Source organism: Lepidochelys olivacea (genome assembly GCF_965140295.1).
Source record: "Lepidochelys olivacea isolate rLepOli2 genome assembly, chromosome: 12".
NCBI lineage: Eukaryota > Metazoa > Chordata > Testudines > Cheloniidae > Lepidochelys > Lepidochelys olivacea.
Window position 1 is genome coordinate 25,462,096 of NC_140422.1, and position 24,707 is coordinate 25,486,802.

Genomic DNA, 24,707 nt, shown 5'->3' on the forward strand with positions numbered 1-24,707 from the left:
CATTGCAGAATCCGTGGTAAGGAGCACAGTAAAAAGGGATGAAGATCCATAAAGATGGATGTCTCAGAATTCCATTGCTTTGTTTTCGGACTTGGCATCCAGTTGTCTGAGAGCCCTGCGGGCACTAGGGGGCGCTGCTCCCTGGGGCACGGGGCGGCGGCTCTTCACAGCCGCTGAGCTCATAGCTGCCCGTGTGGCTGCCTGACCGAAGCGGCGCGCGGTCCGGGGACGGGCCCTGCACGGGCCCCGCCCTGAGGACTCTGTCAGGCGACTGTGCTGAGGGTTTGTGCGGGGAGCGGGCGCGGTGTCTCCCGGGTGGGAGGCGGCGGCGGGACGGCCCAGTCAGGCGGGTCCTCGGCGGGCCCGGGTGAGGTCACTCTTTGTGGTGGCCGTGGCTGCTGTTGGCAAGATGGCGCCGGTGCTGGCGGAGAAGAAGTTGCTGGGGCCGGAGGCGGCCGGGGCCGCCGAGATCCCCAGCGAGGAGGAGGAAGGGCAGAACCTGTGGTGAGCTGGGCCGGGGGCTGGCCTCGGCTGCTCCCGAGTGTCGGGCGGGGCTGCGGTTTCCCCAGGGGGTCGGGGCGGGCTGGGGCTGGGTTCGGGTCCGGGTCCGGGTCCTCTCCCGGACTCCCGGGGAAGCAGGGTGGCAGGCTGGCCGCGGCCCTGCCGCCTGCCTGCTCTTGATGACTAATGCAGCTTGGGCCACCCGGCCCCTGTCAGCCCTCAACCGGAGCTGACCCGCGGCTTGGAAGCGGCGCAGTGGCGCGGCCTGCGCTGTGCGGGTGGGTGGGAGGAGGAACTGGCTATCTGGGCGCCGCGCGTGGGCTCGTACCCGCTTTGTCCTGGACTGGGCCCCTTGGGGACTCTCCCTGCGCCCTAGGGATTTCAGGGACTGCAGCCCCTCGGCAGCCCTGGCCACAGGTCGCTTCTGCACTTCCTGGGTGGGGACATGGGCTGTGGAGAATGACTTGCGTGTAGTCACATAGGAAATCATGGCAGAGCCGGGGGTGCTCTGTGGTCTCCCACCCCTTCGCTTTCACCACTAAGTGATGTGTCATATTTCATCTCCTGGTGTTAAAGGCGACAGAGTAAGGCCTTCACCATAGGTTAGTACCAGTCAGGCAGTCACAGCTTTGGGTCTTCTTACAATTAGGAGGCCTCTTCATTAGAGGTTCAAGTTTGTAAAAAAACGGTTTGCTGTTAAATGTGTCATTGAGACACTGCAACAGTTTACGTCCTAAAAGTGAGCAGCTCTGGTAGCTGCCTTTCAGATTATCCAAGCAAGGTATCTGTCTTGAATATTTTTTATTTAGAGATCTCATAGCTGGTAGATATCTTTTCTGAATGGATGACATTTGACAGGTCTGCTTAAATATCTGCTTATCAGGGCTTTCGAGCTGACATTTACCTGATCTTTCTTTTTGGGTGCCCCACTGGCAAACTAACAAGTGGTGCTGTCCCCATAGGTCCTCAATACTGAGTGAAGTTTCCACCCGGTCCAGGTCTAAATTACCATCAGGCAAAAACATTCTTGTTTTTGGTGAGTAGTATCTTCAAGCAGTGGAGAGCAATTTCTATGATTTCTAAGAAATAATAAAGCATGGTTCACACACAAAACAGGTTTTTTTGGGGTGGGGGAGGAGGCGGAGTTAAAATGATTTGATGGCATTGGTTCAAAACTTTGTACGGACAAAACCATGAATTGATGCACTTAATTTGACTTTAAACCTGACTTATATCGGTTTAGCTTGCATTGGTAAATGTGTAGGTGCAAGCTAACCCAATATAACAGGGCAAATATAGATCTGCATTTGCACTGGTTTAACTTAATTTGTTTTTAAAATAACTTTAAATGTGTAGATGAGGCCATTTTGTTGGGGTAGAATTGGCCCATCATGGGTGATCATAATTTTATCTTTTCTTTCAGGCAGCCACGATGTAGTGAGTATGGGATCCCCAGGTTGGGTGGAACTTGAAAAGTTGCTCTGGAACTGGCTTTGCTTATACTGGGAATTAAGAGGAGGCATATCAGTTATATCAGTTGATGTTAAGCTATAGATAGCACCTCATGAATTTTATGTGATGTCCCTGTCCCCAGACTAGTGGACTATCTAGCATCATGCTGTTAGATTCTATATTCAAACTAATGGAATATGTTTTTGAACAGTGCAGCTGCTCTTCTCACTTGTCAACCTATAAATTGACAAATTTAGCCCCAAAACTTGAGGAAGGGGGAAACACAAGACCCCTTTACAAAAAATTTTAATCTCTTAAGTTTGCTTAGAAAATCTTTCCAGTAACGAATAAACTTCTGAATGTATATTTTACTGTACGAACTGATTGGCAGGTGATGACGGTTCAGGTAAAACAACACTTATGGCTAAAGTACAAGGAGCAGAGCACAGCAAGAAAGGAAGAGGATTGGAATATTTGTACCTAAATATTCACGATGAAGACAGAGATGGTAAGTTACATGCTTTTACATGTAGTCTTTTGCTGCAATTGAGTAGTTGACACATTTTCATAATCATTATGGGTGTCCCTGGTGTATCTTTAGATTACAGTGAAGTAGCTGGTTCAGCATTCCCTTGTTGTATACGTTGTAAGAAATTGATATGGCTCATAAAAGAAAAATGCATTTCACGCATAGCGTATTGTGTCTTTCTCTGCCCTTCTCACAATCTGGGCTCTTTAAGGAAAAATACATTAGAACAACTTGTTCTCAGAGGATCCATTTACTTGCAGGATGACGTTTTGCTGATGTTGTTTTACTAGTACATTATTCATCCTGCCTACACTCAAATAAAGGTGCATACCAAGTCTTGAGCTACAGGAAGGTTTCTTAACACATCCAAGAGCAGCCAGGATCTTAAATATGGATTTCATAACTTCTTTTTGTAGCCAAAACTTTTTAAACTAAGTTATATGTAGGTAAGAGTCTTCTGTATCTTGTGTCTTTGGTTAGGTGGTTGCCATCGTCTACATAAGGAGAAATTCCAGTAAGCATGGTTAGGTGAGTGAAAAGGAGATCTTAAGCCACTGACAGAACCAATATTTCCTTTTCTCCAAATTGAGGCTTGTCTTTCCTCTTGGCCTCCTCTCCCACTTCCCAAAACTTGTTGCTAGTTTCATTGCAACTGTTCTCCAGCACACTGGAGGCAAAAGACAAGTTAACTAAAAGAGTCAGCATGGTCCAGGAAGTAGAGCACTGGTCTGAAAGTCAGGAGAGCTTGGTGTTCTGCCACAGAGCTGCTGTTTGGTCTTGCCCAAGTCACTTTACTTGTCTGTGCCTCAGTGTTCTTATCTATAAAGTGGGAATATTGATATCAACCATTGTTTGTAAATGCTTTGAGCTCTCCGGATGAAAGTGATAATGGTGTTGCTCCTCTGCCCCTGAAAATAGAGGACCTTGGGGGAAGTGCATTGGCCACATTGCTGCTTGTGTATAGGAGTGACACACCTCATGCTCACATCAATAGTCAGCAGAGGCTCTGTACTTTCCTTGCCAAAGATGCCTGATGAGTCATACTACTTGAATCCAAAGACAGCTAAAGAAGTCTTCAGGCTGTCCTACTATATTTGACCCATGGGCTTTGGTCTTGCTGGGAGAGGTGGTCCTCCTTACGCCTAGGGGTCTGGAGATAATTAATCAAACATAAAACCTGCTGCAGCTTACCCATCTGCCTTTCCCAAAGCAGTGAAGATGTTATCTTCACTGCTACCTTCTCTGCCACCCAAATGGATACTAACGTCTGCAGTATTGCCTCTTCTGTTGGCCATTATTCCTGACTGCTTGCCTCCTTCAGAGGAAGATGGGAAGGAATTTGGGATCTGCAACAGTACTTTCAACCATCAGGAAGGGATTGCTCCCTCAGTCTCTCTTATCGACCTGGGTAACTGGCAAAGTACCACTTTCGTCTTTGGAGAGACATCCTCTTTAGTCGGCTGCCTTTCTGAGGAGCAGAACAAGAGAGCAAAGGAACTGGGGAGTGAGAAGAATGCAGTGTTCAGTAACATCCAATGAGAAGCTTATGGTGTTTCAGACTTGTACAGTAGCATCAATATCTTTTCTAAGACGGTACGTCTGAGTCAGGTCATCTGCCTTTTATCAGGGACTCAGGCCTGTGTCAAAAGAAAGGATTCCTCAAGACCAACAAGATGCTGGAGGAAAATGAAGGGCACCAAGTCAACGGTAGGTCCCTGGAACTCTTTAATTGAAGCAAGAAGAGAGTGGCCTTTCTTTGGTTCTGGAGACCATTATCTGGGATCTTCAGGTTTCCAGACTTGGGTCCAGAAGAGTCTTAATCTTGGGAGGAAAATGCAAAATATGTTGGGCAGAGAGCTGGCTCATCTTCCCTCCCTACCTAATTTAGTCTTTAAAAGCAAGATGATAAACTTGATTGCTCATGAGTCCAAAGCCAGATAAATTCTTACTTTCCTTCTTTCACCCTTTTCTTTTCTCTTCCCTCCCTCCAAAATCCCATTTGAGCATTTAGTTCATTTTCTTGCAACTTCAAGTAGAATAGCTATAGATTGTTAGGCTCTAGACACTTACCTTGGAGCTGTTATTCTTACCTTTGTCCTTTCTACCACATCAGAGATTTCTGCCCAATTCTTGGGAGTGACTGACATCTGTCCTGGGTGCCAAGTTATTCATGTGGTCCTTTTCTTGGATAATTGGCCAGGGATTTATTCCATAAAAGAGGTTCAGGGACACTTGGCAAGCAAGAGGATCCTCCAAGTTCAATGAGCCTGTACCTGAAGCTAATGTTGTTTCTTCCACATACATAACACTTCAGCTCATCTGAACATTGGTTGTCAGCAAAATTCACTCAGTGTGAATGACCTGGAAGCCTTGTATTCCTTTAAAAGTTTAGCAGACCCTCAAATGGTGAGAGTTCCTAGGGATTGTGATGGAGTTCATTTCAGTTTCTTTTCCTTGGCTATGTAATCACCACCAATACATCTCAACTAGGCAAGAGAGCACATTGTCAAAAGCTGATGTAATCAGTGGAACGTGTGGAAGATGAGCTCCACATAGCTCTGTTACAGCATATTTATTTATAAAGTGGCTTTTAAAATCTTTTCTGCCACTGATCAAAGGCAGCGTTATTAAGTGATAATGGACAAGACAGCAGAATATTACATCAGCAAGCGGTGAAGTGGCAGGAGACAAAGGCTGTGTGGGATTGATGCACAGTGTATTACACTACAGATAACGTGGAGAAAGAGCATGCTATCAGACTGCTTCATGCTGCAGGGGCAATATAAGCAGATTCTGACCATGGTAGATGGTTAAAATAGGACCATTCTTCTATGGTTCCGTTGCTGTTTGTAACAGAGATTAGTAGTCTTAACTGCAGAGCAATTCTGGGAAAGATTGTATCACAGATGTGTGCTGGCTGGGCTAGTTGCTCCAGCATGAGACATATGCTGTTAGTACACATACCTCTCATCACAGGAGAAATGGAGGCTCCTATTGGTGTCATTGGAGCTGCCAGCTCAGGACGACGATCTTGTCTTGCATCCCATTTTGGAGCTGCTTCGCTTCATGGGTGATTGACTACCTTTTGACCTGATATGCCACATGTAAATGCAGGAGATTCAGCTGCAATAGAGAGAGCCTTTTCCCCTTTGGAGTAACAATTCACCAGAGATGGTTTTCTCAGTTATCCTACTACCTGAAAACTGTTTCCATATTCTGTCTCCATGCATCATTTTATTTTTTATTTATTGTACCCTAAATCCATTTGCCCTCCTTTTATCTTAACAAGTTGTACTTGTCTGCATCTCAGTGTATGATCTGCTAAATGTTTGATTCTTTATTCAGTCATCTCATTGTCAGAACTTTCCTGAAAGATCTAGTTAACATCTTCCTATCATAGAATAGGTTCTGACTGGTGGGATGTTGCCATGACGCTGATAAAGTTAATAGACACTCTATTCAAACCCTGGCAAGAATGCTCTTTATACTGCTTGTTTATAAAGGAATATGAGTTGCAAGTTTTACTACTGATCATCCCACTGAACACAGAATAAATTATCCTGCATTTTCATCTCTCATTAAACTGAAAAGGTGTCCAAGTTTGACACAATTTAGACTTCTAGTGTTCTTCCCAGCAACTTGATTTTACTTAGGTAAACTAGTCTCCATATACTGGATGCTAAGGTGGCTTTGAGCTGCTGTTTGGATGGGACTAAGGCATTTAGCAGATAAATAAGACTGTGTAGCCATTGGGAATCAGTATAAAGCCATTTCTTCTTAGGCATGTGCTCAGTGGATTAGGCTGTGCAATGAGACATGATTTATTATTAAGAGTCTTAGAGCTCACGCTACCATAGTTAAGTCAGCATTGATTTAAACGTTTCTGTGGGGTTGCTAACTGGAAGCGTGTACCTGGATGTATACAAAACCACTCGACTTGTATCTAGAACAAGTTGGTCATCTTAACTTTCAAAAAGTAATTTTGCCATTCATGTTTGATTAAAAATTCTCCGCCCACCTTCCTGGAGCTTATACTATTTGCTAGACTTCCACAACTGGAAATGCAGATGATACTTCTAAAAAATAAAAAATGGTTGCTTAACATTACTCACCCCGACTTCCTCTCTGTATTCTCAGAGGACTTCTGGGTTTAACAGAAGGGACTGAGGCAGTAGGACTGCTTGGCCTTTCTATAATTTCCTCTCCAAACATTCAGTGCTTTGAGAATACTTCTGTGGCCCCAATGGGCACCACTTTCTAGAAGTTCCAGAAGCGTGATCGGGTCTGGGGGAGGCATATCTCTCTAGTGGGAATATGCAGCAACAAAGCTCCCTAAGTACCAGTTACTGTGATGAGTAACTGTTTAAAGTAAGGTTTTAGGGTAGCAGCCGTGTTGGTCTGTATTCGCAAAAAGAAAAGGAGTACTTGTGGCACCTTAGAGACAAACAAATTTTATTTGAGCATAAGCTTTTGTGAGCTACAGCTCACTTCATCGGATGCATTACTTAAGTGAGCTGTGGCTCACGAAAGCTTATGCTCAAATAAATTGGTTAGTCTCTAAGGTGCCACAAGTACTCCTTTTCTTTTCGTTTAAAGTAAGTGGATACTACTAGGAAGCACAGATGGGAGATGACATCTTTAATCTAATTAAAAGCATAACTTTTGACCTATGTTCTGGGTTGATGGTACTTGGATAACTTAACTGAACCAAAGTCAAGCAGTAAATCAACTTTCTGACCGTTTCCTGAGTTCTTAATTTTTAGAGCCACAATTTAAAAAAGGGTTAATATTTTTAACTGTATATGTTCTCCGTGTGCTCAGTCTTTTATTCTCTTCATCTTTCTAAAGTGTCCTGATGAAGTCTCAGGTGTGTGATTCATTGGCTTAAACATGTGAGGATGGCCACATTTGCTATACTTTAGATTATTTAAAGTGCAGCGTGCACCAGCTGAGTTTTAAAAAACAAAATGTGAAGTCATCTTAGAACAATGGTCCCAAACTGTGGGGCATGCCCTCCTAAGGGGGTGTGGGGGAATGTTTTGAGAGAGTGCAGTGGGGCCCAAGCCAGCCCTCATAGGGGATGGTGAGGGAGCACCACTCTGCCCCCAGCTCTGCTCTGGCCCCGCCCATAGCCTTGGCTCGCCCACAGCCTCGGCTCCCGTCCGCAGCTGCTGGGGAGGCGCAGGCAGATTACATTAGGGGTTCGAGGGGGCGCGTGACATAAAATGTCTACTGAATTTAGAATACATACAGATCTTCAGTAAAAAGTTCGAATTCTCACATGTTGCAAATAAGTATTGCCGTGAAAACAAATCTTGCTACAAGAGTAGAGACCAATGATTGCTAATATTAGATACTTCAGTGTTCTTGGCAGAATATTGGCTTGCATAAAAGATTAGATGTATAGGTGGAGTGGGCGTTAAATTATATTGCAATTCCAGTTGGGTTTGTTCATAAACTGATTACTTTGATATCTGCATTTTCAAATTTATTAGAAATGTGTGTTTTAACCTCTCATGCTAGACTTGTAGTACTTTGCAGGATTCTGACTAAAGATACTAGCACCTAACACGGTGAAGCCTTAATTATAGGCACAACTGTAATGATCTCGTGACATTCTTGGAGTCCAGGTATGAATACGTATACCAAATTCAGCAGTGCTGTATAATGTATTAAGTGAATGATTGTAACACACTAAGCAGAAAGTATCCTTTTATAAAAATGAAATGTGTACTTAGGAAAAGGAAGAGAATACAGATGTTCATACCTCTTTGCTGCTAAGTTAAAACCAAGATTCTTACAGAAAACAACTCCTCATTCTACAAGGACATTGCCAAATTGCTTTGTAGGTGCTCTTTTCCCTTAAGGGATGGGCGGTACATATACACTCATCATGTTAAATGCGAACAGGCTAGACTTGCTGGTAGCTAACTTCTGCTCATCTTAAATTTGGCACTGTAATACCCTGTTGGTTTGCTACTTACTGATGGACTAATGTGGCTGTAGCAAAAAGCGCGTTAGTTTGAGGTATAATTGACCCTTTTCCTTTTCAGATCAGACTCGCTGTAATGTTTGGATTCTAGATGGAGACCTGTATCATAAAGGGCTCTTGAAGTTTGCTGTTTCTGCAGAAAATCTACAAGAGACCTTAGTAGTCTTTGTGGCAGATATGTCTAGACCATGGACTGTTATGGAATCTCTACAAAAATGGGCCAGTGTCTTACGTGAGCACATTGATAAGCTGAGAATTCCCCCGGAAGAGATGAGAGACATGGAACAAAAATGTAAGTCCAATATGATTTTTCTTAAATGGCTTTTTGCATCTTAATGACAGTTTGTTTAAACCATGCCTTGCTGTACTACTTCCCTAGTGCACAGTACTTAAAAGCAGGAGATAGCTAAATGTAAACTTTCAAGTTTTGACTGTAACACTGATGTTAAATCAATGGACTGTCTATCAAGTTTTTAAAGAACTCCTCCAGGTTTTGCTTGTATTCACTATCAGAATACCAGTTGAGTTAATCACTCTTTGAGTAAAGGATGTAATATTTCAAGTTGCCTTGTATTTGAGCCTTCATGCTTTCATTGAAATAGATCAGTATTTAATCAGCCAACTTTAAATATCATCAAGCTTTTTTTAAAAAAAAGCTACTTGAACAAACTTACACTTTTCTCTCTCTACTCACTGTTTCATATGTAGCTATGTGTACATAGATATAATACAAATATATACTTTCTGTAATTCACTTCTACTTGCCTGTTCTTTAGGGTTGGGTAGCCATGGTTATATATTCCAGTGTCAAACTCTGGATTATGATCTAGGTGAAAGAATGCTTTAATAGGATTTTGTAGACTATAAACAACCACTGTCTTAAGTGTGATGTTGAGAGGAAGGGTACACTAAAACACTGTCATTTTGAGGCTAGTGGTTTCCCTGTAATGTGCTTTCTAAAGAACTACATTCCTGGTTTGAAAAAGCTTCAGGATATATTCATATGGCTAATATCCTCAGAGGAACTCTTTAAATATATTTGTCATTCTAGAATGTTGTTGTCATTGGCAGGGTTGTTTGCTACATGAAAGAGTGCTAAAATCTTCACCAAACTGTGGGTCTTCTTGGTGCATATGTTTGTTTAAAAAAGCTGGAGTGATGCTTGGTGTTTAGAGTTGGATGCAGTGTTACATAGGCTAGAGTCCTGAAAATAGTTTTAATGCTTTTTTTTTCCAAGTGTGGCAGTAATTCTATATCTGGAAGCTCTTAAAGATTTTTAAGAGATTTCCAACTGAGATGAGAAGATATAGTGTAATAGGACTGATGCATAGGAGTGAATTCTTAGGAAATAAGGCCAGAAGACTCATGTGATGGTACATCAAATGGTGTCAGTCTTGGAGAAAGCCCATCTCCCGCCCCCAGTAAGGAAGTAAGCAGCAATTCAAACAATACAGCATGTAAGGAAGCCATCAAGCTAGAGAGCAATATGAGTGAGATGCAGCCTTCAGAAGAGAACTATTCTGTAGCTGGATGGGAGAGTAAAGTTACCTAGGCCACATCCATGCCACTGGTGCTCTGGTATGGTTCCAGAGTTATGCCTCTGTAAGCCTGTAATGAAGACGCAGACTACAGCAACAGAAGGGGATTTTCCATTGCTGTAGCATCTTCACCTTCCCAAGCAACAGTAGTTAGGTCGACAGAAGCATTCGTTTATTGACCTTGCTGTGTCTATGTTGGGGGTTAAGTTGGCATAGCTATGGCACCCAAGGGTTTGGAGTTTTCACAGACCTGATCACCTGCTGTGTGAACCTAAATTTTAAGTGTGGACCAGGTCCAAGGAAAATGGTTTGGGGGTCATGGTGGATACTCAGCTGAACGTGTGCTCCAGGTGCAATGCTGGCAATCCTTGGATGAATAAATGGGGCGGATCTTGAATAGGAGTAGAGGTATTGTATTACTTCTGTATTTGGCATGGGTGTGAACACTGCTGGAATACTGTGTTCAGTTCTGGTGTCCATAATTCAAGAAGGATATTAATAAATTGGAGAGAGTTCAGAGAAGTCATGATAACAATTAAAGGATTCGAAAATACATGCCTTATAGTGATAGACTCGGGGAGCTTAATCTATTTATCTTAACAAAGAGAAGGCTAAAAGGTGACTTGGCTGCAGTCTATACATACCTACATGGGGAACAAATATTTAATACTAGGCTCTTCTCTCTAGTAAAGAAAGGTATAACACAAGCCAATGGCTGAAACTTGAAGCTAGAGAAATTCAAACTGGAAATAAGGCTTAAAATTGAGAGTGAGGAACCACTGGAACAACTTATCAATGGTTGTGGTAGATTGTCCATCACTGACTATTTTTAAATCAAGAGTTAGTGTTTTTTCTGAAGGAATGCTCCTGGGGGGATTCTGTGGGACTGCATGCCCACAGAATTCCTGTGCTTCCCTGAAGAAAAGAGCAAGGAAGCTGCGTGGGGCTAGGGGGGCTGGGCAACCATGGCGTAGTTTGGGGGGGTTGCCCCCCCAAACAGAGGCAAGGCATGGGAGAGTACATGGGGTTACATGCCTCCCCATTTCTGAAAGCACAGAGCTGTCCAGATGAAAGAGGCTGCCTCTTGGCTCTGCTGACTCTGCAGCTGAACGCTACCTCCTGCGTCCTAGAGCCAGTTCTCCCCTTCTGTGTGCTAGGAACCTTCCTGTTTTCTGTGCAACAGTGAGTGCTTGCTGTGGAGCTGGGTAAGGTGCAGGGAAGAAGTGGGAAAGGAAGGGGGGTGGAATAGGGTGGGGGGGGGAATGTGGAAGTGAGGGGAGGAGGATGGAGAAGAAAATGGGATAGGAGAATCGCGGAAGGAAGCAGGAGCCCGGCATGCGGCGCCCCCTTAGCAACAGCTGGGGCTCCACCGTTAAGCAGGCCCATCAAACACTCACTCTGACAAGCCCTACCCCACTACACCTGGATCCCTCCGTTGAGCCCCCCACTGATCCCCCCCAACCAGCTGCACCTGAACCCCCACCCTATCATGCCCCACTCTCTCCAGCACCCTAAGACCCTATACCCAGACCCTCCCTGCTGAGCCCCTACCACCTTCGCCTGGATCCCCTGCAGAGTCCCGTTGCCCCTGCAGCCCGAACCCCCCCCCCATGAGTTCCTGTGCATCCAGATCTCCCACTGAGCCACCCACACCCAGATTGCCCCACACAGAAACCTCTCACCCCACACTTGGATCCTGCTGAGTTGAGCCTGCCGGCCCACACCTGGTGCACCTGGCGCAGAGGGGCAGGGCCACAGGGTGTTTCTGGGGCAGGCCCAGTCCTTGCACTGTCTCAGGATCAGATGCAGCCTCACTGCTGAATCCCTGAACTGCAGAAGGTGGGGACTTCAGGGTGATCTCCCACCTGAATGCAGCCGGTGGCCTATGCTCTCCACTGCCATGCTGGAGCCACATTTCTTTATTGACCAATACAATTTGCAGAATTTTGCAGAATTTTTAATTTTTTGGCACAGAATTTCCTCAGGAGTAAAGGATATGCTCTAGTAATTATTTTTGGGAAGTTCTGTGGCCTGTATTACACAGGAAATCAGACTAGAATCAGTGAATGCATTGGCCTCTTCTGAATGGAATCTATGAAGGTTTATTCTCAGAAGGTTTCCCACCACCAATTCCCAACTATATACAGGCTTCACAGCTACTTTGCCTACAACAGGCCTGGCCAGCAACAGACTAGGAGGCTCCCACTTCCTTCTGTTCCTGACCTTTCTCTTTTCCTCTTCCGCTTTTTGCTGGCTTCCTCACAGCCTTTATAGCTCCGGACTAATAAGACTGGCAGGAGCGGCCAGTTACCAGGCAGGCACCAAGGTATTCACCTAGCCCCACTCCATCCCCTTGTTGGGATTGGAGTGGCAGGAGCTGATTAAAGGCTTCTCAACCAGTACCCTGCCACACTCCCACCACCAGATTTAAATTTGCTGAATTCGGTCTGAACCATCTGTTTTGCTCAATGATATGCAGCCTTCCTAGCTACTGAATCCTTGGCCACTACGTAGGCTTGTTGGGTAGCATGCAGTGAGTTCAAGAGCTGACATATTTCAGGGTCATTCTCATCAAAGTAGTCCTGATGTTTCCCTTTAAACAAAGCGAAGAACTTCAGCAGCCATATTATATGTCAAGTCCCAAAAATGTTTCCAGGCTAGCTCTACATCCACTGAGGCTTCTGTCACTAAGGGAAATTCTTCCATGAGTTGTTGTTGGAATTAAGTGTCTCAGTTTTCAAGGCTTGAAGTATTGATATGGGGACATCATGGAGCTCTCTTTGCCATAGAATAACGTAACTATTTTGAATTAAGGCGCGTCCAGGTCATCTTATACTTGTTGGTCTGTTGAAACACTTAGTGACGACTAGGTTGTACTTGGTACATTTGGAAAGTAGTCGCAAGCCATTAGAGTTCTTGTTACCAACTCCATGACAACCTATCACGTTACCCCAGGATGCAGTCACGACCAGCCTTAGCATGGAAATCACCTAGAGTGGTCAACTTATTACATGGGACTGATGTGATGACACTATCAGGGGTTTGATAGAAGTCCTCCTTATCCTCCTCCGGATTGATCATTTTTAGCGTATGTGTTGATGGTAAGAACATAGTGAGCTTTCACAAAGGCCAGTGTGGAGAAGCATCGGTCTGTCGTTGACACCATTTGGCAGTGACTCTTTGCAGGCAATCAAAAAGCAAGTGGCAAAACCCCACACCAAAGCACCTGCATTTATCCTCAGATCTGCAAGTCCAATAAAAGATGTAATAAGCACCCACTTCTTCTGGCTGCAACTCACCAGCAAGTTTTGTCTCACTGAGTGCCTCAATATCTATATTGTATCATGCCAATACTCTACTGAGTGTAGAAGTTCTGTGTTCAGTTCTGTCACCTCTGTCAGAGCATACAAATATTCCAAGCTGCAAAATTTATTTGGATCTTCCTTATATTTAGATTGCAGAAAAGTTGGATGACCAGTCAGGTATGGCATTCTGAGGGTATGTCTATGCGACAATGAAAAACCTCTGCCTGGCCCATGCCAGCTGACTCCAGCTTGTGGAGCTTTGGCTAGGGGGTGGTATAGATGTTCAGGCTCAGACCTTGCAGTGTCCTAGAGCCCAGGATCTAGCCCGAACCTTTATGTCTGCACTGCAATTAAACACCCCTTAGCCTATGCCCCATGAGCCTCAATCAGCTAGCACAAAAGGTTTGGGAGGAGCAAGTATTTTTTAGGGATTTTTTCCATTCTCTTCCCCATTTGAAGAAACAGCACCCTAGATAGGGCTGCTCTGACACCCAGGAAGGATACAAACATGACATTTTCTCTAGTCTATAATGAACGACTCTACTCCATCAGCTCCAGGAAAGGTGCCAGAAGAAAAACTGCTCTTTATATGATGATCAGTCAATTTAGCTAAACCTTTTGATTCTGTAAATCGTGAGGGATTCTGGAAACATTTTGTTAATCTTTGGATGCCCTGCAAAGTTTATTTCTGTCATTTGGTCCTTCCATAATGGGTTGATGGTCAGAATTGTGGAAAATGGCAAGATATCAGACCCCTTTCTGGTCACTAGTGGCAGCAAACAAGATTTTGTTATTGCTCCCACACTTCTCCACCTTTTTTTGGGCTGTGCTTATGGATGTATTTTGTTGCGTTGTTAGAGGAGTATTTATAAGTTCTACACTGATGGGAAGTTGTTCAAGCTTCAATGCTTTCATGTGCGCAGTGGCAGATTGACTCATGAAGGAACTTTTATTTGCTGGTGACTGTGCACGCTGGTTGCTCATTCAGTTTATAACTGGTTACTTTGCTCATGCAACCAATCAGCCTAAAGAAAACTGAAGTACTGTATTAACCTGTGCTGGGGATGTGCATGTCTACCCACTTCTTAAGATTAACCACTCTCCTCTCAAGTCCATGGAGAAGTTTTACTACCGAGCAAGTGTGCTGTCACAGAATGCCACAGTTAATGTTACCCATCACATAGGCAAGGCCAACTCTGCATTTGAAATGCTGTCACACTGCCTATGGAACTGTAACGTCTGCAACGGTCATGGACAATTTTGTCCGTCCCACGTGTAACCATATTGTGGTTCTCACATTGGTCTGACCTCACATATACGTGTTCACCAAAAATGTTCGATGAATCCTTGTATGTTAACATCGATGTGAGACTCCATCATCGTCATTTGGGTGGAAATTCAAATTCAGTTAAAAATGCACCACAGCTTTTTATTTTTTTTTATGAAAATCACCATATATTGGGGGTGTGTGTGTGTGTACACACACACACACACACACCTCTACTCCGATATAACACGAATTCGGATATAATGCGGTAAAGCAGTGCTCCAGGTGGGCAGGGCTGCGCACTCTGGTGGATCATAGCAAGGTCGATATAACGCGGTTTCACCTATAACGCGGTAAGATTTTTTGGCTCCCGAGGACAGCGTTATATCGGGGTAGAGGTGTGTAACAAAAAAGTTTATCAAAACATGTTTTGCATTTAAAACTGATTTATTTAACAAAGGAAGAAGTATCTGTAGTTAGGGAATTGAACTGATTGCTTTGGGTTACCAAATCCTTTGAGACTTTGTAACTAGTAGATCTCATCCACTCACACGTAGCTTTTGTTCACAGGTTGAAAGAGGAAAATAAGCTTTCCTGCTTTTTCAGCTCTCAGTTGGTTTCTTAATTTTGAATGAATTAGTCATTTAACTGAACTAGTTCAATAAATTGAAACAAACTATTCTGTTTATACCTTCAGAGATGACTACTGATGTCAAAAGCTGGCTTAGCATGTCAGCAAACTCTGATTCCAGATGCTCAGCCAGCGAGTTGAAACAGTTCAGTGGTCTAGCTTTATTTGAAACTTAGTAGCAAATGTAGTGCTTAGTATTCTTTTTATTTTTAATTTAAATTATTTTAATATAATGTAACTTTAAGACTTAAGTTGTAAAGTTCAATTTTAATTTAAAGTGGGTTTATTTAAAAAAATAATTTAATGTAACTAAAAAATCAGATTTTTTTAATATAAAATTATTTGTATCCCCCCAGCTTGTGGAAGCTTCTCTCTGACATCTTTTCAAGGATTTGTAACAGTCAGATCAATCTCAGCAAGGTTGAAACAGCTCTCAGTATTGAAACTATAGGCTCAAACGACATATATACCCTAAGTAAATAAAAAAAAAAAGGGGGACCAAAAAATGGCATCCTGGCAGTAAACAGAGTAAAAGAGGCAGAGACAAAAAAGACATTTTTTGTAAAAATGGGAAGTCAAATCCTACTGAGGAATATAGAAAGGAACTTAAACTTTGGCAAATAAAGTATAATTAGGTAGGCCAAAAAAGAATTTGAAAGGTAACAAGCAGAAGACACAAACTAACAGCAATTTTTTTTTTTTAAGTACGTGAGAAGGAGGAAGCCTGCCAAATAATCAGTGGGGCCACTGAAAAATCAAGGTGTTAAAGGCGCACTCAGGAAAGACAAGGCGATCGCGGAGCAGCTAAATATATTCTGTGCATCTGTCTTTGCTATCTGAGACATTCTTTTTAGGTGGCAAATCTGAGGAATTGTAGCCTATTGACGTGTCAGTAGAGGAGGTTTTGGAATAAATTGATAAATTAAACGGTAATAAGTACCAGATAGTATTCATCCAAGAGTTGTGAAGGAGCTCAAATATGAAATTGCAGGACTACTGACTATGTTATGTACCCTGTTGCTTAAACTAGTCTCTGTAGCATATAGCTAATGTGATGCCAGTTTTGTAAAAAAGACTCCAGAGGTGACCCTAGCAATTTCAGGCCAGTAAGCCTAACTTCATTACCAGGCATACTGATTGAAACTATAGCAAAGAACAGAATTATCAGACACATAGATGAACGTAATATGTTGGAGAAGAGTCAATATGGCATTTATAAAGGGAAATCATGCCTCATAGATCTGTCAGAATTTTTTGATGGTGTCAAACATGTTGTCAAGGATGATCCAGTAGATTAAATGTATTTGGACTTTCACAAAACCTTTTATAAGGCCCTCATCAAAGGCTCTTAAGCAAAGTAGGCAGTCATGGGATAAGAGGGAAGGTCCTCTCATGGAGGAATAAATGGTCAGTTTTCACAATGGAGAGAGGTAAATAGCAGTATCCCCCAAGAATCTGTACTGGGACCAGTGCTGTTCAGCATGTTCATAAAAGATCTGGAAAAAGGGGTAAAAAGTGAGTTGGCAAAGTTTGCAGATGATACAAAATTACTCAAGCTAGTTAAGTCCAAAGCTGACTGTGACAAGTTACAGAGGGATCTCACAAAACTGGGTGACTGGGCAACAGAAAGGCAGATGAAATTCAGTGTTGATAAATGCAAAGTAATGCACATTGGAAAACTTAATCTCAGCTATCCATACAAAATGATTGGATCTAAATTAGCTGTTACCACTCAAGAAAGAGATCTTGGAATCATTATGGATAGTTTTCTTAAAACATCAGCTTTTTTGGCTGCCGTTACACTTCGAGCAAACAGAATATTAGAGATATAAGAACATAAGAATGGCCATCCTGGGTCAGACCAAAGGTCCATCCAGCCCAGCATCCTATCTGCCGACAATGGCCAATGCCAGGTGCCCCAGAGGGAGTGTACCTAACAGGTAATGATCAAGTGATCTCTCTCCTGCCATCCATCTCCACCCTCTGACAAACAGAGGCTAGGGACACCATTCCTTACTCATCCTGGCTAATAGCCATTAATGGACTTAACCTCCGTGAATTTATCTAGTTCTCTTTTAAACCCTGTTATAGTCCTAGCCTTCACAACCTCTTCAGGTAAGGAGTTCCACAGGTTGACTGTGTGCTGAATGAAGAAGAACTTCCTTTTACTTGTTTTAAACCTGCTACCTGTTAATTTCATTTGATTGCCCCTAGTTCTTATATTATGGGAACAAGTAAATAACTTTTCCTTATTCACTTTCTCCACACCACTCATGATTTTATGTACCTCTATCATATCACCCCTTAGTCTCCTCCTTTCCAAGCTGAAAAGTCCTAGCCTCTTTAATCTGTCCTCATATAGGATCCGTTCCAAACCCCTAATCATTTTAGTTGCCCTTTTCTGAACCTTTTCTAATGCCAGTATATCTTTTTTGATATGAGGGGACCACATCTGTACACAGTATTCAAGATGTGGGTGTACCATGGATTTATATAAGGGCAATAAGATATGTTCTGTCTTATTCTCTATCCCTTTTTTAATAGTTCATAACATCCCATTTGCTTTTTCGACTGCCGCTGCACACTGCGAGGACATCTTCAGAGAACTATCCACGATGACTCCCAAGATCTTACTCCTGATTAGTTGTAGCTAAATTAGCCCCCATCATATTGTATATATAGTTGGGGTTATTTTTTCCAATATGCATTACTTTACATTTATCCACATTAAATTTCATTTGCCATTTTGTTGCCCAATCACTTTGTTTTGTGAGATCTTTTTGAAGTTCTTCACAGTCTGCTTTGGTCTTAACTATCTTAAGCAGGTTAGTATCATTTGCAAACTTTGCCACCTCACTGTTTACCCCTTTCTCCAGATCATTTATGAATAAGTTGAATAGGATTGGTCCTAGGACCGACCCTTGGGGAACACCACTAGTTATCCCTCTCCATTCTGAAAAATTACCATTTATTCCTACCCTTTGTTCCCTGTCTTTTAACCAGTTCTCAGTCCATGAAAGGATCTTCCCTCTTATCCCATGACAATTTAATTTACATAAGAGCCTTTGGTGAGGGACCTTGTCAAAGGCTTTCTGGAAATCTAAGTACACTATGTCCACTGGATCCCCCTTGTCCACATGTTTGTTGACCTCTTCAAAGAATTCTAATAGATTAGTGAGACATGATCTCCCTTTACAGAAACCATGTTGACTTTTGACCAACAATTTATGTTCTTCTATGTGTCTGACAATTTTATTCTTTACTATTGTTTCAGCTACTTTGCCTGGTACTGACATGAGACTTACCGGTCTGTAATTGCCAGGATCACCTCTAGAGCCCTTCTTAAATATTGGCGTTACATTAGCTATCTTCCAGTCATTGGGTACAGTATCTGATTTAAAGCACAGGTTACAAACCATAGTTAATAGTTCCGCAATTTCACATTTGAGTTCTTTCAGAACTCTCGGGTGAATGCCATCTGGTCCCGGTGACTTGTTAAATTTCTCAATTAATTCCAAAACCTCCTCTAGTGACACTTCAATCTGTGACAATTCCTCAGATATGTCACCTACAAAAGACGGGTCAGGTTTGGGAATCTCCCTAACATCCTCAGCCATGAAGATTGAAGCAATGAATTCATTTAGTTTCTCTGCAATGACTTTATCGTCTTTAAGTGCTCCTTTTGTATCTCAATCGTCCAGGGGCCCCACTAGTTGTTTATCAGGCTTCCTGCTTCTGATGTACTTAAAAAAACATTTTGTTATTACCTTTTGAGTTTTTGGCTAGCTGTTCTTCAGACTCCTTTTTGGCTTTTCTTATTACATTTTTACATTTAATTTGGCAGTGTTTATGTTCTTTTCTATTTACCTCATTAGGATTTGATTTCCACTTTTTAAAAGATGCCTTTTTATCTCTCTCTGCTTCTTTTACGTGGTTGTTAAGCACTTTTTTAGTTCTTTTACTGTGTTTTTTTAATTTGGGGTATACATTTAAGTTGAACCTCTATTATGGTGTCTTTGAAAAGTGTCCATGCACTTTGCAGGGATTTCACTCTAGTCACTGTACCTTTTAATTTCTGTTTAACTAACCTCCTCATTTTTGCATAGTTCCCCTTTCTGAAATTAAATGCCACAGTGTTGGGCTGTTGAGGCGTTCTTCCCACCACAGGAATGTTAAATGTTTTTATATTATGGTCACTATTTCCAAGCAGTCCTGTTATAGTTACTTCTTGGACCAGATCCTGTGCTCCACTCAGGACTAGATCGAGAGTTGCCTGTCCCCTTGTGGGTTCCTGTACCAGCTGCTCCAAGAAGCAGTCCTTTAAAGTATCGAGAAATTTTGTGTCTGCATTTCATCCTGAGGCGACATGTACCCAGTCATTATGGGGATAATTGAAATCCCCTACTATTATTGAGTTCTTTATTTTGATAGCCTCTCTAATCTCCTTTAGCATTTCATTGTCACTGTCACTGTCCTGGTCAGGTGGTTGATAAGAATATAACAGTAGGGATTTATTATTAGAGCATGGAATTCCTATCCATAGAGATTCTATGGAATATGTGGATTCATTTAAGATTTTAATTTCATTTGATTCTACATTTTCTTTCACATATAGTGCCACCCCCTTCCCCGCCACCCCATGACCTGTTCTGTCCTTCCGATACATTTTGTACCCTGGAATGATTGTGTCCCATTGATTGTCCTCACTCCACCAGGTTTCTGTGATGCCTATTATATCAATATCCTCCTTTAATGCGAGGCACTCTAGTTCACCCAACTTATTCTTTAGACTTCTAGCATTTGTGTACAAGCACTTTAAAAACTTGTTACTGTTTATTTGTCTGCCTTTTTCTGATGTCATATTCTTTATGTGAATGTTTCTCGTCTGATCTGGCCCACTTCATCCTCTTCCATCTTCTCCTCCTGACTAAAACCTAAAGAATCTCTATCCGTAGACTCTCCTCTAAGAGAAGTCTCTGTCCGATCCATGTGCGCCTCTGCAGCAATCGGCCTTCCCCCATCTCTTAGTTTAAAAACTGCTCTGCAACCTTTTTAATGTTAAGTTCCAGCAGTTTGGATCCACTTTGGTTTAGGTGGAGCCCGTCCTTCCTGTATAGACTCCCCCTATCCCAAAAGTTTCCCCAGTTCCTAATAAATCTAAACCTCTCTTCTCTACACCATCATCTCATCCACGCATTGAGACTCTGAAGCTCTGCCTGCCTACTTGGCCCTGTGCATGGAACTGGAAGCATTTCTGAGAATACCACCATAGAGGTCCTGGATTTCAGTCTCTTTCTTAGCAACCTAAATTTGGCCTCCAGGACATCTCTCCTACCCTTCCCTATGTCATTGGTATCTACATGTACCACGACCACTGGCTCCTCCCCAGCACTACACATAGGTCTATCTAGATGCCTCGAGAGATCCGCAACCTTTGCACCAGGCAGGCAAGTCACCATACAGTTCTCCCAGTCATCACAAACCCAGCTATCTATGTTTCTAATGATCGAATCTCCCATTATTAACACCTGCCTTTTCCTAATGACTGGAGTTTCCTCCCCTGGAGAGGTAACCTCAGTGCGAGTGGATACCCCAGCATCATCTGGAAGGAGGTTCCCAACTATGGGAAGGTTTCCCTCTGTTCCTGTTGACTGCTGTTCTTCTCTGGGCCTTTCATCCTCCTTAACAGCACAGGGGCTGTCCAACCGGAGGTGGGACAAATCTACAGTGTCCCGGAAACATCATCAACATACCTCATCTGCCTTCCTTAGCTCCTCCAGTTCAGCCACCCTGGCCTCCAAACCCAGTACACGGTCTTTGAGAGCCAGGAGCTCCTTGCACCAAATGCACACATACTCCACCCACCCACAGGGCAGGTAATCATACATGCTACACTGAGTGCAATAAACAGGATAGCCCCCACTCTGCTGCTGGGCTTCTGCCTGCATTCTCTCCTACAGCTACCTAGGTTAATGGTATGGTTTTTGTTTAAATCAAGAAGTTTTGATTATAGTTTAGTTGAAAGTTTTAAAGAATGGCAAGTGTACCTCGCCCCTTTCCACTCCCCTTTCCAAACTCCCTTTTGAAACTCCCTGTTAGCGGTCCCAGTTCGCAAAGCTGTTAGGAAAGGGCTAGATAATAACACATAAAATACCATAATGCCACTATATAAATCCATGATATGCCCACACCTTGAATACTGTATGCAGTTCTTGTCATTTCATCTAAAAAAAACCGCAAATGGAAAAAGTACAGAGAAGGGCACAAAACTGTTTGGGGAATGGAACAGATTCCATATGAGGAGAGATTAAAAAGACTAAGACTGTTCATTTTAGAAAAGAGACGACTAAGAGTATATGATAGAGGTCTATAAAATCATGAATGATGTGGAGAAAGTGACTTTGGAAGTGTTTACCTCTTCACATAACACAAGAACCAGGGGTCACCCAATGAAATTAAAAGCATTAATTAATTAAGTTCGGTTTATAGTTAACAGGTTTAAAACAAAGAAGGTGGTACTTCAGGCAATATACAATCAACCTGTGGAACTTGTTACCCAGGGCTGTTTTGAAAGCCAAAAGTATGATTAGATAAGTTCATGAAGGATAGGTCCATTAGTAGCTATTAGCCAGTCTGGTCAGGGATGCAGCCTCATGCTCTGGGTTTCCCTAAACCTCTAACTGCCAGAAGCTGAGACTGGATGACAGAGGATGGATCACTTGATAAATTGCCCTGTTCTGTTCATCCTCATTTGAAGCATCTGGCACCAGCCACTGTTGAAAGACAGGTTACTGGAATAGATGGACCATTAGTCTGACCCAGTATGACTGTTCCTATTCCCCCAACTCCTCTCCCACCTTTCTTGATCAATGTAGACAACACCACCATCCTGCTTGTAACCTTGCCATCATCTTTGACTCAAGAGCTCCTTAGATCCTCACATCCAGCCTGTGTTAAATCTGGTCCACACAAAGTGCTTTTGGCAGCAGATGTCTTGGTCAGGGGATTGATGAAATGTGGTTGCCTGACCCACATAGCTATGCTGACAGCGGCACCTAGTGTAGATTCAGTATTGCTGATGTAACATACGTCCACGCTTCCAAGTGTAAACCTGGTCAAAATCTTGCAGATTCTTTCTGCATAACGTCTGAGATAAGGCTTTTCCTATCTGTCCACACAGTCAAAACGCTCATCCAGGCTCTTTTCTCAGATCTCAATATAAAATTTTTTATTAAGATGTTTTAAAAAAAAAAAAAGTGAGTACAGAGTTTAAACATAGATGTTTCTGGTTATCAAGGAATAACGGACAGATTATGAAGGGGTGCGAAGTTCGGTTTAAGATTGGATGGTGTAAGGAATACATAAACTGCAATATCTCCGATTGGGGGTAAAAGGTTAACGGGTCAAAGTACAGACATTGAGATATGAACGTATGTTCATATAATCGCTATGTTCCGGTTTGGAGTATAATATGTGGATACAATGATGAGGATGGATTGACCCTCATTTTGGTGAGATATAACATTCAGTGAGTTTATGGTTCCAGTTCATATGGTCTCTGGGTCCCTTTCTCGTAGTCAATGCATGATGTCGCTCCAGCGCATGCCTCCTGCTACTGTCGGTGTCCAGTGATGTGTTCGGTGTAGCTGTCCCTGAGACCATGAGGTGCTGCATGAGCAGTGTGTAGCGTGGACTGATCCTGCAGGGTCCGCAGCACATGCTCGTTGCAGGGGTCCCAGGCGCCCAGGGCTCCGACAATCAGGGCATCCATCTACTGCAGTATCTTTCTCCTTGGCCTTGACAAAGGCAATCTTGCCCCACTTGTATCCATTCAGAATGCTGCTGTTAAGATCACTCTTTTAGCCTGTTGTTTTGACCTTGTCTTCCCTCTCCACTGGCTACCCATTTTTTATTATATCAAACATAGGCTGCTTGTCTTCACTGCCAAGGCCTTTCCTGCCTATCCATCCTACCTATCATCTCTCATTCAGTATCAAAAGTTCAGCTTCTTTCTCTGATGGGCCCATGATGACAGCCTCCATCACCCACTTGTGAAATTTTCAAACAGGCACCTTTGTGCTTTCTCCCATGCTGCCCCTCATACTTGGGAGCTCCCTTCCCCATAAACATTCAGTTCATTGACCTCCTTCAAACTTTTCACTGCCATGATACCTACAAAATACTTGACAATGGTTAGTCCACTGGTATGCTAAGACTACAGCCCATCATGCTGACTCACACTGTCTCCTTGTTTCCTTGTGCTTGCTGTCTAATTTCCTGTATCCATCTGTTCTCTTTTTTTATACTTAGATTATGTGAGCTCTTTGGGGCAGGAACCATCTTTGTTCTGTTTGTTCAGTGCTTAACACAGTGGGGTCCTGGGCCATGACTTCATCTGTGCCTCCTAGGTACTCTGGTACCATAATGATAATTCAGATCTTTCTTTGCCAAAGCCAGACTATTCCACTTGATACTTCATATGTTGTTCAGTCAGGGTAGAATCTTCTGGAAAACTTGAGGCAAATTGGGCAAACTATTCTGGAGATGCTGAGGCTCAAAAAATGTGGGGGCTTTCACTTGTGAATATCCCACTAACTTTTTGGTTTGTCATACCTCCAAAAAAGGCTTGGCATAGGAGCTTCAGAACAGGTTTTGCGCACTCATTGAGGAGGGCAAGAGAATGTGGCAGGATGTATCTGAGTACCTGTTTAAGAAGTCACTCACTGTGGAACAGCTTCAGTGGTTCATAACTATCAATATTTTGCAATTTAACTAATATATAATCTCGTATAAAGTGATTATTCATTTTGTGGAAGCTAATCTTAGCATTACCTGTTTTTCTTGAATATTTGCAAAACAGTGTTTTAAAATATTTACCATAATATGGGTTATTACCCGGGAATACGTGCTTTCATAAATACAGACCTTGAAAAATTGTCTAATTTATCTAATGGTGAATGGGAAGGACTCACAACTTACTGTTTTTACCATTATTTTTACTATATTCTTTCAGTGTAACAGAGAATTATTGTAAATTGTAACAATTTAAATAAATGTAAATTGTAAAATTATTTCGGAAAAAGAGAAGCAGACAGTTCTCTTCTGTGTTCCTTATGGATAAAGGAGTGGTGTGCACAGCAGAGTCTGGCAAGGGTCAATTTTTTGCAAAAATTTCAATTTGTGGGTGTGTTGTCAATCCTGTAAATTACAAGTTGTTTGGGAGGGATGGTTGTGGTTTTTTTGTTTGTTTTTGTTTTTGTTTTTTTTTGCATGGATGGCTATATACTGAACATTATCTTATGCTACAGTAGGTTTAGACAATGGAAGCTTACTAATGGCAGGACATTTAAAATAACTAGTACACATATGCTTTCCTTCTTTGTGAATCTTTGTCCCGCCTTGTGTCATTTTCTTGAATGGCAGATAGTTACTATATTTTTAACCGCTTAACTGTTTTGTTTTTTGTTTTAACTTTTTGGATTTGTATGTGCT

The 24,707-nt window shown here is 42.5% G+C and overlaps 1 protein-coding gene across 1 annotated transcript in view; it reads left to right on the plus strand.

The window, feature by feature from the left end:
• The first annotated feature begins 349 nt into the window (after window positions 1-349).
• Window positions 350-24,707, plus strand: part of DYNC1LI2 (dynein cytoplasmic 1 light intermediate chain 2) — a 51,823-nt gene continuing 27,465 nt past the window's right edge. The window contains exons 1-4 of the mRNA XM_084644977.1: window positions 350-504; window positions 1,464-1,537; window positions 2,345-2,461; window positions 8,536-8,766. Coding sequence (XP_084501103.1) covers window positions 410-504; window positions 1,464-1,537; window positions 2,345-2,461; window positions 8,536-8,766 — 517 coding nt within the window. The 5' untranslated portion in view covers window positions 350-409. The remainder of the gene's footprint in view (window positions 505-1,463; window positions 1,538-2,344; window positions 2,462-8,535; window positions 8,767-24,707) is intronic.